The sequence below is a fragment of the Chelmon rostratus genome, chromosome 8 (genome assembly GCF_017976325.1).
Source record: "Chelmon rostratus isolate fCheRos1 chromosome 8, fCheRos1.pri, whole genome shotgun sequence".
Classification (NCBI taxonomy): Eukaryota; Metazoa; Chordata; class Actinopteri; order Chaetodontiformes; family Chaetodontidae; genus Chelmon; species Chelmon rostratus.
In genome coordinates this window covers 13,794,176-13,812,720 of record NC_055665.1, presented here as the reverse complement: position 1 = coordinate 13,812,720, position 18,545 = coordinate 13,794,176, and the positions used below count along the sequence as shown (strand labels likewise).

General features: G+C 39.0%; 3 protein-coding genes across 3 annotated transcripts; all 3 read right to left on the bottom strand.

Annotated features, from left to right (window-relative positions):
- Positions 1-2,485: 2,485 nt before the first annotated feature.
- On the bottom strand, positions 2,486-4,372 carry LOC121610595 (C-reactive protein-like). The gene is made up of 5 exons (XM_041942787.1): positions 4,314-4,372; positions 4,112-4,207; positions 3,450-3,552; positions 3,064-3,355; positions 2,486-2,958 (listed from the first exon to the last, which is right to left on the bottom strand). The coding sequence occupies exons 2-5, from the start codon at positions 4,164-4,166 to the stop codon at positions 2,740-2,742; spliced, it is 669 nt and encodes a 222-aa protein (XP_041798721.1). The 5' UTR covers positions 4,167-4,207; positions 4,314-4,372; the 3' UTR covers positions 2,486-2,739.
- Positions 4,373-8,087: 3,715 nt separating this feature from the next.
- Positions 8,088-9,661, bottom strand: LOC121610817 (C-reactive protein-like). Its single transcript, XM_041943106.1, has 4 exons — positions 9,607-9,661; positions 9,233-9,335; positions 8,859-9,156; positions 8,088-8,306 (listed from the first exon to the last, which is right to left on the bottom strand). Exons 1-4 carry the CDS (start codon positions 9,659-9,661, stop codon positions 8,088-8,090), a joined length of 675 nt encoding a protein of 224 aa, XP_041799040.1.
- Positions 9,662-13,072: 3,411 nt separating this feature from the next.
- LOC121609905 (C-reactive protein-like) lies at positions 13,073-16,765 on the bottom strand. Its single transcript, XM_041941669.1, has 5 exons — positions 16,708-16,765; positions 16,489-16,543; positions 15,418-15,520; positions 15,029-15,326; positions 13,073-14,889 (listed from the first exon to the last, which is right to left on the bottom strand). Exons 2-5 carry the CDS (start codon positions 16,541-16,543, stop codon positions 14,671-14,673), a joined length of 675 nt encoding a protein of 224 aa, XP_041797603.1. The 5' UTR covers positions 16,708-16,765; the 3' UTR covers positions 13,073-14,670.
- Positions 16,766-18,545: the final 1,780 nt, after the last annotated feature.

Sequence of the window (18,545 nt, the reverse complement as noted above, 5' to 3'; positions counted from 1 at the left end):
AGCCTATTTCCTGCTGTTGGGGTGTGTTAAGCTCTGTGTGTGTGTGTGTGTGTGTGTGTGTGTGTGCGTGCGCACTGATGTAAAAATGAGATAGAGTATTCCAGTGTTGCCCTGGGAAAGAATTAAGATGTAGCAACCTACAGAAAAGCTGTGAAACAAGCTAGCTTGCGTTCACCGCTTCCTCTCGTGTTTAATTTCATACGCCCAGGCCCACTAATAAGATTATGTGTGTCCAGCCGTGAAGCCTCGCTTGTATATGAGCATAAATAAACAGCTGAAATTGTTGGTAAAGAAACACCCAGGATTCATCTGTAAAATGTGCACTTGGATGTTGAATGAAAGGTAAATAAAGACAAACTGAGAGTTGTCTGAATGTGTAGCTGCAAAGGCGTGCAGAGCTATGCCAAAGTCTGGACTTTATAAGCTTTTTATACTTTTATACATAGCAAAGACTTGAGTAGAAGAATTGATCTTGACACTTGATTACATAAAATTTCTTGTGAGAAAGCACTTGTAAGAAAATATGTTTATTTTTATGAAGTTAAAACCTTCTAATAAATAGAGATATATGTTAATTTCTGCCCATACACTGTGCTCAATTGTATAGAAATGTTATATTTGATCTGTTTTGCAGGTTGTAGATATAGATTTTTAACATTGTTACCGTACAACATTGTGTTAATACTGCTTTTTTCTGTCAAGAAAAGCCGATCTTGATGTTGGCTTGTTGTTTTGTCTTGTCTCAACAGTGGTTTAGTTCAAGGCCGTGCAGACACATAGCATTCACATAAAAGTGCCTTGCAAACTGTATACAAGAAAACTGTTAAAAACTTTAATGCACTATTTTGTTTTGAGGTTGTTACTCTGAAAAAAATCTGTTTCCCAAAATCTATTTAATCTTGCTGAATAGATTTCTAAATGAAAAGTTTCTGCCTCCTGTAAGCTCTCTAAGTTCAAAGAAAAACCGAGTCTTGTTGCTTGAAATAGATTCAATAAAAGTCTTTACTCATATGCTAAATTTTGACATTTTGACTGTACTGTTTTTTTTTCATACACATCAGAAAGCTCAGCTTATATCGCCCCAGGATTGCATTTAAGACTGTATAACTCAGCACAGCATGGGGCACATGCAGGACATCAAGGGGGCAAATGGCATCACAAGTGACCCAAGTGTTCCTCATTGTCCGGTGGGTTAGACTTTTACAATAAGCCCGAATTCTCAATTCGTCAGTCTCTTGAGGTAAAAGTTGCCCTCCGTTACATCAGGAAGCAGCTAGCGTACCACAAGGGCTTTTTCCGAGTTCTCACACGGCACATAATGCTTAATTGATTGAGCAGGAATGTCAAAAGAGAGGTGTTTAAGGTGAGTGGTGTTACTGCAACAGCTCCTATCATGCAGCCTAATTTATGGCGGCAGTCTCTGGAGGTTTGCGTGTAGCCTGAATATGTTACAGTTCCTTCAGAGAAGAAAACGTGGCCAAAAGATGGTCTCACTCAGCCATTGCTAATCAAGTGAACGGTCCAGCACTCATCTTGATGACTGATAATGCACTACCCAACCCTATCATTAAGATCTGCATACACCACTAAGCCACATGCACGAGGTCAGCGAGAGGGTATTGTCAAACTTCCTCAAGTAAAAAGGAATCCATGAGTGCAAGGCTAAATCTTTTTTAAACTTTTTAAATAATATACAGGTCTCTCAAAGAGTTCACAGTTATTCTACTTTCTGATCTATTATTTCCATTTTATTTGCTGTCTTTATTGTCGAGTATTTCCGGTCGATCAGCTACAGAAACCAGTCATGCTTTTGTTTTGCGTAAAGTAATAATGAGCATTAACGAATGAGACTATTTTGACATATACAAAAAGGCTTGGAGGAAGTGATGTGGAGTCAGAATCAAATGTTGAATGAAATGCCACAAAATGAGAAGGAATCGGCTATAGTCATAAGCCGCTATGAATTATTTTATGGTAATATATATTGTATAGAAATGAAAAAAATATTGTCTGAAAATGAAAAAGAATTGGAATTGAAAAGTTTAGAGAATTGCGGATAAAAAGCATTTCAAATTTGAACTGAATAACTTTTCATCCACTTGTTTGTGGTCTGTTGATCATTGCTAATGAGGTAGAACAGGTGAAAGCCAGGTTTCTCTCATGTGGACGAAGGTGGCTGCACAGTAAGAGAACAGTTTTCAGACATATTTTAGCATGAAAATCAACCTGAAACAATAAAAGTAAGGGAGGTAAAAATAGGATTTTTTTTTCAGGATGAAACCTGAGGTGGATTTGCTTGTAACAGAGATGAACAGGGGAGCCACAGGGGGGGCAGAGCTGGATTGGGCCTCTGAAACATGCTGGAGATTATAAGAAATGTGTTGCATCAAGGCTTGTTGAGCTGTTATCAAGGGTACCCTGCCTTTCACTGACGAGCTGAATCTTATTAAATGGTTTAAGTCAGAATGATGGACATGGGACTGGATTGCAGTGCAGAACTGTGCCATTTTTAATGATGTGTCAGGAAGAACATCACACAAAAATCATGCTAATGTTTCACAGGAATTCAAGCTGATTAAAGCCGCTTCTCTTACCAAAGCCTATACATTTTAAAAAGAAATGGAAATGAAAAAATGAATGAATGAAATGAAAAAAAAAAAAGCTCTTTAGGTGGACAGGACAGCGGGAGTCACACTCAAAAGAAAAGACCCCGTGTGGAGTATTACTCGAGGCCTTGTTTCAGTGACAGGTCAGTTGTTTGTCTTCTATCAGCACTCTCCCAGTGCTCTGGAACTCCAGCGCCCTCCAGTTGAGCACGTTCCCTGGGGTGAAGTTTAGATCATCCACGTAACGCTGGATCTCACAGGGGGAGAGGGTGTAGTCCCACATGTGGACATCAGACATCATGCCAACAAAAGACTGCCTCGTGTCGAACCCCCCACCAAAGGAATCCTGCTCCTGGAGAGATTTTTGCAAAGAGTTGAGTTAAAAAAAACTTCTCTGCTGTATGATTTTTGTTCTTGTTATCTATGTATTTATGGACAGAATGAATGTTAAACTCACCTGCCCCAGGATAACAATCGGTCTAGTGATGTTTGATCCGCCGATGAATTTCCTAATTGAGGGCTTTCCATCGTACCACAGCTGCACCAGACCAGACGCAGAGTCCCATGTAGAACAAACTGAGTGCCACACATTCAGCTTGTAGTCCTTCGCTCCAAAATCTACCTTTTTATTCCTGACATGGACCTCAATCACATCTCTTTCACCAGCCTTGAATATCAGTAAGGCATTGCTAGCAGAGGGCATAGCCAGAGAGAAAATGACGTGGTTTCTGCTGAGGTCTGTAATGGACCTGTAGGCAGTGAAAGAAAGACATTACCAAACATGATACTTTCAAAGTCAGAGATATTGTGGATTCTTTCATGCATTTTGCACTTTAACACGACCTGAGACAGACAGTCGCAGCGCTGAAATCCTGTCTCGAAGTTGTGAGTCTCACATTGGCCGTGTTGGTTTCCTCTGGGAAGGTGAACATCTTACCAGACAGATCTCCCAAAAAAAAAAAAAAATAGAAAAAGAAAAGGAAAAAACAGGAAGAAAAATGCTAAATGTTCATGTAAATTGTAAAATGCACGCCCTGCCCCAATACTGCCTCAAATACATTTCCTGCCTCAAAAATATTAAGATGTTTGACAAAATTATGTGGTAATAACCCTGAAATGTCAAGCTGCTGTTTTTTTTTTTTTTAATTAGGAAAGCAGACACACACAGAGACACACATGCACGCACAAGAACACACACACACACACACACACACACACACCGCAAATCTATACAGAAAATTTCTTGTTTGCATGTTGCTTTTGTTGTGAGTGGTTCAGCTGGTTCTTGCATAAATCTCTCTCTGTCTGTGTATAAAATTCTCAGTTAGCCATGAAATTATACAAAGACACACAACAGATGTAACATCAGTAATTTAGTTGCACATTTTACGTTTTTCCCAGTTGCAATTATGCAACGGTTTCATCCAATTAAATTAGGAAAAGAACATTTCTACAAATGCTAACAGACTGTGTACATGTGCGTGAAAATTAATTGTGAAATTTACCTCGAGGACTTGCAGCACATGCTGTCAGCATCACCAAGAGAAGCAAAAAAGCCATCTGATACAACAGCAAATCAAACACCAGACACCAAAGAAAACCTTTAAATGCAAACAAAAACAAATCAATTTATTTGTCATTGCCTTGCACAATATTCAGCAGGAAAAATCAACTTGCTCTATTTTGGATATCATGTCATAATCTTACCTTTAAGTCTATGTGAGGATTTTGTGTGCAACAGTGAACAAGGTTGCTGTTTTATACACTCACTGCTTCCTCATTCTTGCTGGTGTCACTGCTGCTGTTTCAAATATGCATTACTTCCTTGTAAACAGACACAAATTGTGTTAAACATGATCCTAACAAAACATAATCATTGTGTTCTCATTTTGGAAAATTGGAGCATTGTTGCTACTAGCAGCAGTGAAATGCACATTAGGGGCTCTTATTGCTGTTTTGTCAGCCATGTTAACACACATCCAGTGGGAACTCTTTCGTTAATCTGAAAAATTCAAAGGTAAGGCACATTTACCAAATTTCATAACATAGGTAATTAAAATAAGGAAATCAGGAAATAAATGAAACAAAGTGCATGGGAAATTCCACAAAATACAAAAACACACTTGTGCATACGTCATAAAGGAGGAGTATAACGTAGGCCCACATGTGACACCTTTTGTGCTTTTGTTCTGAAAAACTCGATCACTGAGAAGGTATTTGGGTGAGGTACTAAAAACAGACACAACTTACACAACACATCCTCATACCTGAATGACTGAACAGGTCGATCGCCAGTGACCCCCAAAATAATATATATGACAGTTGACAAAGGTAGACTTTCATAATAGTGGAAATTCCTCCTCACATCGCTAACGTCATGAAAAGTCACAATTTTACAGGTCTGTTTTCTGGTGAGGATGGGCCTTCACGTATTAACACAGGATCTGAAAATGAGAGAGAAACCACGTGTTTGCAGTGTCCATTTTCCAGACTATTGTTTTAAAAACACATACAAAAACAGATGGATTTTGTTAGCCAGCGTTAGCCTATAAAGTTATGATTCATGTCAAATGCTGGCAGGGCTTTTTAAAATATTACAGCAAACATTACTCAAAACAGTTTGCAACCGAAGCTGCTGAATTAGATGATGGACGAGTCATCACAAAACTACTGACAAAAACCTTTGAGGCTGTTCAGGGAGATAACATGTCATGATAACGGCCATCCTCGTGCGCTTCTAGTGTGGCATCAGCAAGATAAAGAGAGGTCAATCAAGTGCATATGGCACGCGGGAGAAGTTTTCCTTCAGGGCTTTCTGCCTCCTGCTCTCCCTTTGTATGTTTGATGAGCAGAGTCCAAAGTGAGCAGGTACAGAGGGGTGGGTGCAGATAAAAGTGTTGGCTATTTGCAAATTAGATCCACCCATATTAAAAGAAGACAAAGGTGAAGAGTTATATCAAAGCCACGCTGCAGATCAGCATCAGCAGCACAACAACCAATCTGTGCTGTCACATTTAGATATGATGTTATCTTTGCAGAGGACTTCAGCTCCTCTCTCCACTGATGTGATGAGATCCAGCAGTGGTTGGGGAGAAGCCTGCAGCTCAGAGCGAATGTTTCCTGGAGAACGGCATCAGATCAGCCGAAGGGATGAACCCCAGAGACGGATGAGACCGAGACGACTAGACAGAGCGCGCTCATCTCAGCAGGGAAAAACTCTCCGAGTCTGACTGAGCTTCCAGACAGGAGAGAGAGCGAACCAACAACACTCCAAAACTCTTCAGTCACACTTAAGTTTATTTTGCAGACCATTTACCACTTACATTACACTCTAATGTTTGAAAAGGTTTTCTGTCTAATGAAAAACTGCTATTGTAAAGTATAGTGCATATATAGGGGGCGCCACCAGAACCAGCATGTAGCCCAGAGTGAACCACTTGTGGGTAGAGGCGTAGAGGAACATGTCAAAGGCCATTCAGGTACATGTGAAAGACACAGAAAATCAATAGGCTTAGAGCAAGAACATCTTCATATTCTTATCCTACACCTTTCTTTCTTTAAGAAAGTGCTCCAAGTCAGTGTCACCAAACTCCCTAAACAGGACAAACTTGTCGTGACTTGCTTGTTTCAGCCAGAGGACTACCTCTGTTATGAGCATAATCAATGCCCCCAAAACTGCCATACTATCTGTGAGCCGTCATGGTGTACAGGACCTGAGACAACTTTAATAAATGGACACTACAGCAGTCAAAGACATGTTATCAGAGGAGCTGTACTGTTACAATCACAGACATGAAGAGCGAATGCTTTGATGCAAATTTAGAAGCGAAAAAACATCTTATAAATAAATGTAAATGTTTGGTGCAACAGAGGATGATACCGGACAGCAACCTGCATAAAGACCCTGAGGCAGCTGTTGGAGTGAGGCAACTTCCCTTCTAGCTGCTGAGCTGTAGAAGAAGTTGCTGTGTGTGCTTTCAGTAAATTGGCAAGCCATGATAATGGTGGACATAACATTAAGTGTGCATTAAGTTTGGCTGAGTTATAGATTTTATTTTAGTCACATCTATATCATGTTCAAACTCCAATGACTGTTTTCCCCCGTGGAGAAATGCATCTGTACGTGCCTCGTAAACAGAAAATTAGTAAATTACAAATTGTAAACTCTCTGAAATGAGTCATACATGCCGAAAAAAAATGAGAAACGATGACCGAGCTTGGACTGGAAGAGAAAAAAAACGAGTTAAGCCACATTGCACATTAAGTTAGTATGAACCACACAATGCAGAAGATGCTACAAGAGGAATGGGCATCGTCTTTTTGCTCAAAGCAGAACATTTATTCAGAGACTGTTACCTGGCATCTGATGATATTATCTGCTCACACATTCTGCACACCCTTATAACCTCTCGCATTGTATTATTCTCCTTTTACCAAAGAACTGCTGTTGATTTTAACCCACTTCCTGCTGTTAGGGCTGTGTTTGGTTTTGTGTGTGTGTGTGTGTGTGTGTGTGTGTGTGTGTGTGTGCATCAGTTTTCCAGTGTTCCAGTGTGTAAACTGTCAAACATGCTAGCTTGCATTCCCCATTTGCACTCATGCTTAATTTCATACATCCAGGCTACCCTAAAATACATAATAAGATCAAGCATGTCCAGCCATAAAGTCTCACTCTATGTGAGCATAAATAAACATCTGAAATTGTGGCTGAGGACACATATTAGAGAGCAAATGATACTGTATGTACACTAGGATGTTAAATTTAAATCTATTGTTTTTTTCAAGTTAGTTAAGAAAAATCAGTGGTTGTGTATAAGAGTTCAACAAGTGTACAAAAATGTTTCACCTGAATGTTATGAGTTATTGAGTTGTAAATACATTCATGTGAAACTGACATACGCTGATATAAAATATATGAAATCCAAAAAACAAAAAAACAAAAACTGACTGTGAGAGACCAAGCTGGCAGGGACAAAAAGGTTGTTGTCAAGTTAACAAAGTTGTTGATGGAGATTATATCCAAACAAAAGAAACATATTCAGTTTGTCCTTCATCATAAATTCTATGAGAATTGCTATTTTTTCTACTTTTACATTTGAAAATGTACCAAAATAGTTCAGTGAATATACTCAGTTACGTTCCACCAAACAAAAAATGATTGATTTCGCCTCAGATTGTACAACTGATAAAAGCAGTCAAAAATGAGTCCATTGGAATATAACTGCAATTCATTTTCATGAATTAACTTTGATGTTTCACACAATGAATATGAGTGCACAAATTAAATAACTGATGCAGGAAACACGTAGTCAAACAAAAAAAAATGTTTTGCAATTATCTGAAAAATAAATAAAAAAAACACAACATTGAGAAATAAAATACAGGAAACAATCTTCAATTCATTTAAAAAATTTTCTCTTCATATTTTTTTTCACACCTGTTTTTGACTTTGCAGGACATTGATAGTTTTGTTTCAAAAGCTCAGTAACAGATCATTTGCTTGTTTTCTATCAGCACTCGTCCCACAGTCTGGAACTCCAGCGCCCTCCAGTTAAGCACATTCCCCGAGGTGAAGCTCGGATGCTTCATGTAGTCCTGGATCTCACAGGGGGTTAGGGTGTGGTCCCACATGTGCACATCCGACATCATGCCAAGGAAGGACTGGTTCACGTCAAACCCCCCACCATGGGAATCCTGCTCCTGTACACAATGCATAGAGTTCAGATAACAGCTCTTGTACTTAGCTTTAATTTTTCAGATTTATATCCTGTGAAGACATACAACAAATCCCAAAGCAGCAGTTTCAGAAGAAAATCGTAGGACTAGTTTGACATTTGGGATAAAACACTTTTTCGCTCTCCTGCCGAGAGCTAGAAAGATTGTCCTAAATATGTAGCTGGAGCCAGCAGTTAGTTAGCTTAGCTTAGCAGGGGGAAACAGCTGGCCTGAGGTCAGAAAATGTGCCTACGGTTTCATTTATTCATTTGTCAGATGCCTTTGTCCAAAGAAAAATACAACTGAATGTTTAATCTATAACAAACAAAAACAAAAAAGGAGGCCACATGACCCTCTGTAAAATGAGCAATTGTTATTTACTTTCCATCTTTGTGCTAAACTAAGCTAACACGCCGCTGACAGGAGCCTAGTGGGCTACTGATCTTCTCATCTAACTCGCAGCAGAGAACCTAACTAGTGTGTTTTCCATAATGCTGGACCATTCCTTTAAGTAGATATGGTGCATAAACACTGTACCTGTCCTAAAACAATTATAATGGGTCCGTTGATGCTGGATCCAGAGCTGACGAACTTCCGAATTGAGGGCATTCCATTTACCCACAGCTGCGCCAGTCCAGACACAGAGTCCCACGTGGAACAAATTGATTGCCATGTGTTCAGTTTGTAGTTCTGCCCGACAAAAGTACCGAGTTGATTCCTAATAGAGACCTCAGTCATATTGCTTGCAGCTTTCTTGAAAATCAGGAAGTCATTGGCAATAGAGGGTGTGGCCAAAGAGAACAAGCTGTAGTCTCTACTGAGGTCTGTGAAGAACCTGTAAAGACACAACATCCTTAGTGATTTTTATTGTCATAGATAGAGAGGATTGTTTCATTGACTCTCAACACTACCTGAGACAGACGGTTACAGCCTTCAAATCTTGTCTCGATGAAGTCAGCCTCACATAAGCTGTATTGGTTTGCTGTGGGAAGGTGAGCATTTTACCTGACAGATCTGAAAAAGAGAGTGAACGTGAACTTCAAGAATGTGAAATGTAAATTATGTAACCCACAAATTAATTACACAATACCAAGAAAATCGAGATATGGGATTAAAAAAAAAACATTTCACACAATTTTAGAAGAAAAAAAAGCAAATCACAAATGTATTGATTAGACTGACTCCCTTTGTTTCCTGTTTTGACAGGAGCCAGAGATTCTTGAATGTTTCTTTTAGTGATATTTAATTTTGGTCGTCCCTTTGTTAAATTAAGAGCATTTCTTACCTTGAGGAACGGCAGCGCACACTGTCAGCATTGCCAGTAGAAGCAACAACGCCATCTAATACAAAGACAGATAGACATTGTACGAAAGGCAATAAATCAAATACTTTGGTGTTGCTATTAATTTCACTACCAGCGTGTAATAGACTGCAAATTCATTTGCTTCTGCTTAAGTTGTCCTGGTATATGCAAAGCAAGTGGAAAAGGTTAAAAATGTTTGCATATATTTATATATTTAACATGACTGCATAGTCATGTCAAATTCTTACCTTGTATATCATGTGTTGATCTTACGTCGAACCCTCTGTCAGGATGTTGTCTGCAGCCGTGTGTAGGATTGTGCGTTTTATACTTTGGCTGCTTCCTCATTGCAGTCATTAGCTCAATTTATGGTTTCAGATTCCAGCATTTTGCAAACGTGCAAGGTTAACTGATTGCTCATAAAACTGTCTTTTACAGTAGATTAGGTTGGACTTGGACCTGCTTAGTGCAAAAAATGAAAGACAAACAAGACAAAACAACACACAGTTACATGTATTAATGGAAGCAAAATACATTTTAGTCTAAGTGTTTATCTAACCATGCTGGTATCATGCTGTACCTGTAAGGATGGCCGTGTCAGGCTGTTGGCCACCAGTCCTCTGCTTTGGTCCAGACTGAAATATCTCATCGCTAGTGGATCGCACTTTATTTAAACATTCATTCCTGGTTCCCAGATGACATATCCTGCAACTTTGGTGACTCCCTGACTGCTGTGCCACCAGCAGGTTCACAGCTATTAGTTAGACTGCTATTATGTTTGGCACAAAGAGTCCCAACAGGATGATTTGCAATAAGTTTTTGTCACCCCTGAACTTGTCTGTAAGCTGTAAACATTATCCCTGCAGAGCATCACATATGAGCTTCGTCATTGCTAGCACGCTACCATGCTGACATATAGCAACATGATTCAGGCACTTCTTCCAAAATGTTGTATTTTACTTGATTGAATGCATTCAGTGTAATCTGTTTTAGCCAATATTGTATTATTTTATGCTGTGATTTAATTCTTCATCCTTATTTTTTATTCTCATCCTTACTTTACTCTATTTTTACCTATATTTTATTATTCTATTCTGTGGTTTCATTTTTATTTTCATCCTTATTATCATTATCAAGTGGGTTTTATTCTGCTTATTTTTTCTTATCTATGTTCATTCTGTCTTCTCCATGACAAGCACTCCCTTGGTGCACATGATTTCTATCTTGTAAAGCACTTTGAGCTGCAATTCCTGTATGAAAGGTGCTATACAAATAAAGTATTGTTTTCATTTTCAAGTACAACCCTTAAAGCAAACAAGGAGAAATATGCATAGATCTATGGGTTCCCAATCTGAAGTCTTTAGTGTATTATTTAGCTGCATTAATAATTATTAAGGCAAAAGAATTGCATTTATGTTGATCAACATTAGAATTAACATAATATAAGGAGAATATGCAACGAATATGACATTTCAAGTATATTGCTTGTGATCTCTCATGAATCATGAAAGTTATATCTGACAATTCTTCAATATATAGACCTAAACAAACCAAATTCATTAAAGCAAGTCATTAACATGAGGATTCCATTCAGAGTGTCCATCAGAAAAAAATGGTGCCAGGCCACATGAAATTTCAGCCTGTGTTTATGGACCCTGTCTTCCATGTTTATGTGTCGAAGTGATGAATGCGGACAGCAGTTTTTAAAATCGGTCCATTATTGAGCGAGAGCACTGCAGCTGGAAACTGTGAGACAGGCGACAGCATTGTGGAAAGGATCCCTACAGAGACAGACCTGTTTGTGAAGTAAGATCTTTCTAGTTTAATCAGAAACAACCTCTGTGTTGTTCTTAGCAAAGCCACCGGACTCCCCTTACAGAGACAGTCATTTCAACATTGTAAAACACACTTCATTCAAACCTGACAAAAACAAAAAAAACTAATCTTTCCACCATTCTCACAATCACCATCAACTCTGTCTTGGCCGAAATAAACCCTTAATTCACAGAGCTATGCAACACGTGAGGGAGGGCAGACATCAGAGAAGTCAATGATCATTCAAAGTTAAACAGTAAAGATCTCAGAAAGCTCTCACTCACGTGGTGTGAGATTATGGTCTTTCTTCTTTCTGTTGGATGCATTTATTGATTGCAATAAACTTTCAGTGTATTCCACTGACACACCCACACAGCTGAAAGAAAGTTTTAGGCCTACGTATTTTGTAAATATATTTCAGTATATTCCAAGTGTTTCTGAAAAAAAAAAAACAGTTTTGTCTTTATTATTTTTCTCGGGAAATGGGAAATTGTTTTGCTGGGTGGATCCCACAGTCCAGAATGTCAATTGAATCAGTTCCTGTGCACTGTGGAGGGTTGAAAGTAATTTACTTTACCATCAGATGATACTTATTTCTATTGGATAGTAAATAAAAAATTTGAATAAAATGTATATTTTTCACTTGTGTATGTAGGTGTATGTGTGTTTCAGTATATACTTGGCTATATGGAATTAAATTATTTATGAACTCCAAATACAACATAAATACACTTGAAGCACAGAAAACCAATAATTTCACACTATAACTATTGCAAGTTTTATTTCATTTTTAAGGTTATTCCTGTGCATAGATTTGCAAATTTTAATCAATTTAAATGACTGAATAACTGATACAATTTCACAAAAAAGCCTTCACTTGTGGCAGTTAAAGGCAATTTCTGTGCAATAGCTCATAGCCACTGACAATGCATGTAGAATTTCAACAGTCACACTGAGGAGGAATTAACTAATACTTAATTGCAAACTCATGTTGCTCCGCATTACATCAGGAACCTGCTAGCTTAATACAAGAAGCTCCTTTGAGTTCTCACACAGCACATAATGAGAATATCAAAAGAAAGGTGTTTATGATGAGTAATGTGGCTGCTACAACTGCTACTGTGCAGCCTAATTTAAAGTGGAATACATGGAGGTTTGCAAGTGGCCTCCAGCAACACGAGTGACAAAGTCTAAGCAAATGTGACAGAACTCCAGAGAAGAGACGCACAAGTTCTTGTTCCGCTTGATATCCAGAAAGGCCCAGACTCTCTGTGGGCCAGTGTCTTGTCATGAGCTTCATCTTACCAAAGCAGTAAGTTTGAACTGTTGGAGCATCATGAGCTGGTCACTTCTTCAGAAACAAAGGTAACTGAACACCAGTGCAGACCTTCTCATTATGAAGTGTGGATCAGCGGGAAAGACGAGCAGTTTTAACCGGCTGAGAGACTGGCAGCGTCTGTCAGCGCAGAATGACTCGCATGAACAATCAAAAGCCCATGTGTGAGTGTGTATGATTTATTATCAAAGAACTGGGAGAAGTGATGAAACAAGGAGAAACTTTAGCTCGTTGCCATTATTCTAAGCACAGTCATATTCACATATAGTGGAGTAACTACAAAGCAGTGCCGTCCCGTTGAATGAAGGGATTGTTTATTTCAAAACAATCAGAACAGTGTTGAGGTGAGTGCAATTGATAGAAATATCAAGACCCAGCGTTTGTTGGCCAGTAGGGGGCGGATGACTTTGAAAACGGCTTGACAGATCCACAGTCCAGACATGATCGCTTTGGAAAGTTTAAATATTAAAGAATGATGACTTAGCAGCAGGCATGGAGGAACATCACCACCTTTTAGTTCCAGTCTTAAAAAAATAAAAAACAACACAATGTGGTAGGCAGGGTGAAGATCTGGACAGAGATGCCGAGTGATTATTCTCTGCCAGAGATCACGAGTGACTCGTTCAGTGTTTTTATTTTTCTCCCCTCTGATCACGATCGTAGTTTGAAAAGCTAAAAAATCAAAACATGTTACGAAATAATGTAATGAATGGCAGACAGATTGCAGAGTTATCCGTGTATTGCTCTGTCAGCTAGATGTTGCAACATGCTGCATTATTGCCAAAGACACATCTAAAATAAAAGGAACTTGACTTACAAAAACATAGTTTTGGATTTCTTTAGGTCTTTACACAAGCATGTCAAGTAATATTTAAGCCTTCCTTGCCTGTCCAGACGTTGTCTCAGGTGTGTCTCTGCCTTTCCTCATCACCTGACCTCCACACTCGCACGCACACGTGCTTCGTTTCCTCCTCAGCTCCCCATTAAACATGCACGCTCCTTAAGCTGTCGCTCCACGATAAGCATCAAGGCATTTCTCTCATGCTGTGTCATTTCTGTCTTCAGCGGCACAGTAAACTTAACACTTACTCTATTTTTTGCTGATTGTAAGTTGTGCATTTAGCCCACAGCTTTTTTTACTTGAGTGGTGTACGCTGAGAGAGTCATGGGTCACCATAATCACTCCTCCACTGCACACTGGCTGTGAAGCGACACAACAGCTTCATTGAAAAAGACGGTGCCAAAACCCACCTGCACTGGGTAATTCAAGACTATTGAAGCCTTATTTTAGCTTTGACTGAGCTTTGAATTCATATGTCCCTCTTCTTTTACAGCAATCTTGTTAGGAAGAGGTACTTTTTTATGATATGATATTATTGTTTCTTATTGATGGAAGAGATGGATATATTGATCTTAATTTCATTCATATCGTTCAGTTTTGTATGTAGGTTAGTGTAGTTGCCGTTCACTGTAAACTATGGCAAGTCCACTGTTGATGGTGAGATGTGGCTTCTGATTGGCTTAATGCACACAGCTTGTGGGACTGATTCCCTGATAGCTCGTGTTCCCTGATTGGCCACACCCGAGGAGGTGTTAGCTAAATCTGTCTAGAATGTTCTTTGACGGTCTGAGGACCGGAATTTATCTTCAGTTAAGTTTTCTTGTAAGTAGGAGAACAGTTCTCTTTCTCTCGGCCGTGCTATGGACAGGTGAAATGATCAGAACAATCAAAACAACTCGTTCATGTGATTATTGCATTAAGATAAATCAGAACCTATCCTTTAATGATTTAACATAAAATGCTTACATTGGTACTTACACTTTAGATTGGACATAAAAGCACAGAAAATGTGTTTTTTGACTTTGCAGGACATGAATAGTTCTGTTTGTAAAGTTTAGTGACAGGTCATATGTTTGTCTTCTATCAGCACCCTGTCTATAATCTGGAACTCCAGCGCACTCCAGTTGAGCACATTCCCCGGAGTGAAGTTTAGACCATCCATGTAGTTCTGGATCTCGCAGGGTGAAAGGATGTAGTCCCACATGTGGACATCCGACATCATGCCAACGAAAGACTGCTTAAGGTCAAAACCCCCACCGTGAGAATCCTGCTCCTGTAGAGATTAGAGGTTTGACATTCAGTAAATAAAAGCTGCAAATCTTTACACTGGAGACGCACAGTAAATCAAAGGTTAGCATATACAGAATTTGCTGAAAGACCATTAACTATGGTGCTTATTATTACAACTGTACCTGTCCTAATATAACTATAGTGGAGCCTCTGATGTTTGATCCAGAGGTGACGAATTTCCTAATCGTAGGTTGTCCATCAAACCACAGCTGCACCAGTCCAGATGTAGAGTCCCATGTGGTACAAATAGAGTGCCACATGTTTGGTTTGTAGTCCTGCCCTCGATATTCAGATTTTTTATCCCTGATATGGGGCTCCATCTCCTTATTTGCTTCATCCCAGAAAATCAGTAAGGCGTTGGCATTCGAGGGGGTGGCCAGAGAGAAAAGGATGTGGTCCCTTTTGAGGTCTGTAAAGGACCTGCAGGAATTACAAAAACACTATGCGTGATACTTTTCACAGTCGGCGATACAGTGGATTGTTTCATGCATTTTTGCACTCTCTTTTCTACCTGTGACAAGCAGTTACAGCCCTGAAATCCTGACTTGACGCAGTCAGCCTCACATGAGCTGTGTTGGTTTCTTGTGGGAAAGTGAACATTCTACCGGACAGATCTGAAAAGAGAGAGGGTGAAAAATGTTTTTTATCTTTGTTTTTTACATCTTAGATGATCATTTCTTGCCCATAAGGGGAAGCTAAAAGTTGACTTATTAGTAGTAGTAGTAATAGTAGTAGTAGTAATATTTTCATGTGTGTTTTAAGTACTCTGTGGTAACCAACCTGAAACATGATGAATTTATAGATGAAACTCATCTAAGAGAACCATAGAGTACCATGAACCACTAACACGTGTGAGCAGAGCTCCCTGTGTGATCACTCCATGATTCAAGCTTAAAAAGAAACCTGAAGGATGTAATATTTGCTAAGATGTCAACTCAGAATCTTATACAAAGAAAGACAATATTGTCAATAAAGGCCTTGTTGATGCTGCACTCCATATAGCTTTTTGGTTTACTTATTGCTTTGTCAGGTTTCTGTTTGTTTTGCACACGTTCACATGTGCGTCATTTTCCTCTGCAAGCAGAATAATTAGTCCCTGACTGGAAGTGGAATGAGCAGCAGTGTTTTGGCTGTGTCAAGTCATGCAAATTCTCAATCAGTTATGACACCATAAAGATAATCCATCTTAATTTAAAACATTATATTCTTTTGTTTACTGTTCTGTTGGCTTTTGTGAACAATTGTTATTTTTGTTTCCTCAGTGGATTTCTTGTAATTTTGCATTAGAAACATGTTTGCTAACAATTACACACAAAACTGTGTAAAAACATAAAATAATTAAATTATCATGACAGATACAATAGACATATACCTACAGACAACACTGGTCGTTTGAATATTTTTGATATATTCTGACATATTCAAAAGTCTGTTATTAATACATTGCAAAAAAATGTTTTTAATACCTAAAAGAGGACTGAGTGTTGGAGATAAAAAATTCAAAGGTAAATGGCAACAGATTCCTACAAACTGTCTACGTTTCCCTTTGGCATTCCCTCTGTTTAATAAAGATTATGTTTACCTTCAGGAGTTGCAGCACATGCTGTCAACAGCGTCAGCAGCAGCAAAAGCTTCATCTAATGAAAAGACAAAAAGATACCATGAAAAACACTGTTTGTGCTTTTGATCCAATAAATCCAATACTGTTGAGTTGCCACTAATGCTCGATATGTGCCATAGAGTGCAAATTATTATTTTTTCCTTGGTCTGCTATGATCAGTTTTGCATGTGTAGATCTTACCTTGAAATCTGTGCCTGGATTTTGTGCTTAGCAGTGAGTAGGATTGTGGCTTTTGTGCACTCACTACTTCCCCATTTCTGCTTGTGCGTTTCCTTCCTTTATCTACTTCTGCATTTTTTTTATTTTTTTTTTGGCTTCAGATTCCTGAGTCCTGTTATCCCATACAAAATGTTTTCTGCTGAGTCAACATAATTTGCAATGAAAGGTCATGGTCATGCTTCTGTATTGCAAATGAACGCCACTAACTGCGGCCTCTCAACACTCTTATGAGGTCCTCCATAAAACTAAAATGAAGTGCTTCATTCCTGCATGTTGCCATTTTTGCATATTTTCAACACATCTTTCTTGTTTTCACTATATCTGAACCTCAATATGTCTGTAAATAATGGCATCAGTGCTCATACTATAGCTTGTAGAGTGCAGCGTCTTCTTAAGTAGTTTGCAAACAACTGTGTGTGTGCTTGTGTGTGTTTGTGTGTGTGTGCATTCATCCTTATTCACACATGTGCTAGGTATAAATCTGTACAGAGAGATTAAAGGTTGATCACGTGTGACAGCGTTATCAGTTGCGATAGGTGTTGATAGGCGTGATCAGGTGCATATTTCATGCAAAAGATCTTAGTCCGTTTGCTTCTTGATCAGCTAAAATGGCGTGACACTCCACAAGGGCCTGTTTGTTCTCTCACTTTAAGATATCAGGGGCGGCTGTCCAGTTCTTTGCAGTCACGTTTGTTTTGTGTTGTCCTGGCAAACCTGCTTGCACGAAGGTGCGTGGAGGTTTAGATTCTTCAGTGCAACTTTGATTTTTCTTTGTGGAAAATTGCTGTTTGAATGCTATGTTGCATGTGTAAGTGACGTCATCCACTAGTGGTAAGCAAAAACATCTACAAAGTATTATTAGACCTAAAAAATAGCTCTAGAAAGATGCTCATAAGTAAAATATATAATGGAGGGACAGATAAAAATAACACTTTACCAAATTTAGAAGAAACAATTTCAGACAAAATGTCGACGCAATTAAAGTTACATCCTCTAATATTTTTACTAGATATGAAATGACAGATTTTCTTTACATTGACAGTTCTGTTTGAAACGTTTAGTGACAGGTCGTCTGCTTGTCTTCTATCAGAAGTTTAGATCATCCATGTAGCGCTCGATCTCACAGGGGGTCAGGGTGTGGTCCCACATGTGGACATCTGATATCATGCCAATGAAAGACTGCCTCGGGTCAACCCCCCCGTTGTGGGAATCCTGCTCCTGTACAGATTGCAGAGAAAGTAGCATTATGATATTTGTTACATCCAGCGCTGGGGAGTAGTTACACGTAACAGCACTTCACTGTGCTCGACTGCCTTCACTTGGCACAGCTCAGCAAAGCTGTTGGGACAAATTTGAGCGCAACACCATCAAGCGTGGCTTACGAAGAGCTGTCTCTACGTGTGCACCGGCTCCAATCATTGACCAGTGTGATGATCAAATTTCAATCGTGCTTTTTAATTGGCCCTTTTGTTTGAATCATCAGTGTTCAGCACTGTTGTGAGGTTTACACTTCCTGGTTTAGATTTATGCTTCTAAGACTTTTCAGCTTTTTTTCCAAGTTCAAAACATCTGTCAGAAAAGTAATCAAATTAATAAAGTTACATTACTTTGATGAAGTAATTCAAAGAGTTGCTTATTAAATTTTTTGCAGGGTAAATGTTACATTTCGCTTGCTGCCCTCTCACACGGACAATATCATTCACTTTAAACATTTAACGCTACTTGAGACAGACAGTTACAGCACCGAAATCCTGCTTTGAGCGGTGTTGGTTTCTTGTGGGAAGCTGAAGATTTTGCCA

Excerpts from the sequence above, each read along its gene's own strand:
- LOC121610595 (XM_041942787.1), bottom strand. The coding sequence starts at position 4,166 with ATGGCTTTTTTGCTTCTCTTGGTGATGCTGACAGCATGTGCTGCAAGT. Across the intron at positions 3,553-4,111 it reads ATGTGCTGCAAGTCCTCGAG|ATCTGTCTGGTAAGATGTTC; the intron begins GTAAATTTCACA and ends TTTTTTTGGGAG. Across the intron at positions 3,356-3,449 it reads GCTGCGACTGTCTGTCTCAG|GTCCATTACAGACCTCAGCA; the intron begins GTCGTGTTAAAG and ends CACTGCCTACAG.
- LOC121610817 (XM_041943106.1), bottom strand. The coding sequence starts at position 9,661 with ATGGCGTTGTTGCTTCTACTGGCAATGCTGACAGTGTGCGCTGCCGTT. Across the intron at positions 9,336-9,606 it reads GTGCGCTGCCGTTCCTCAAG|ATCTGTCAGGTAAAATGCTC; the intron begins GTAAGAAATGCT and ends TCTCTTTTTCAG. Across the intron at positions 9,157-9,232 it reads GCTGTAACCGTCTGTCTCAG|GTTCTTCACAGACCTCAGTA; the intron begins GTAGTGTTGAGA and ends GTGTCTTTACAG.
- LOC121609905 (XM_041941669.1), bottom strand. The coding sequence starts at position 16,543 with ATGAAGCTTTTGCTGCTGCTGACGCTGTTGACAGCATGTGCTGCAACT. Across the intron at positions 15,327-15,417 it reads GCTGTAACTGCTTGTCACAG|GTCCTTTACAGACCTCAAAA; the intron begins GTAGAAAAGAGA and ends TAATTCCTGCAG. Across the intron at positions 14,890-15,028 it reads CTATAGTTATATTAGGACAG|GAGCAGGATTCTCACGGTGG; the intron begins GTACAGTTGTAA and ends TAATCTCTACAG.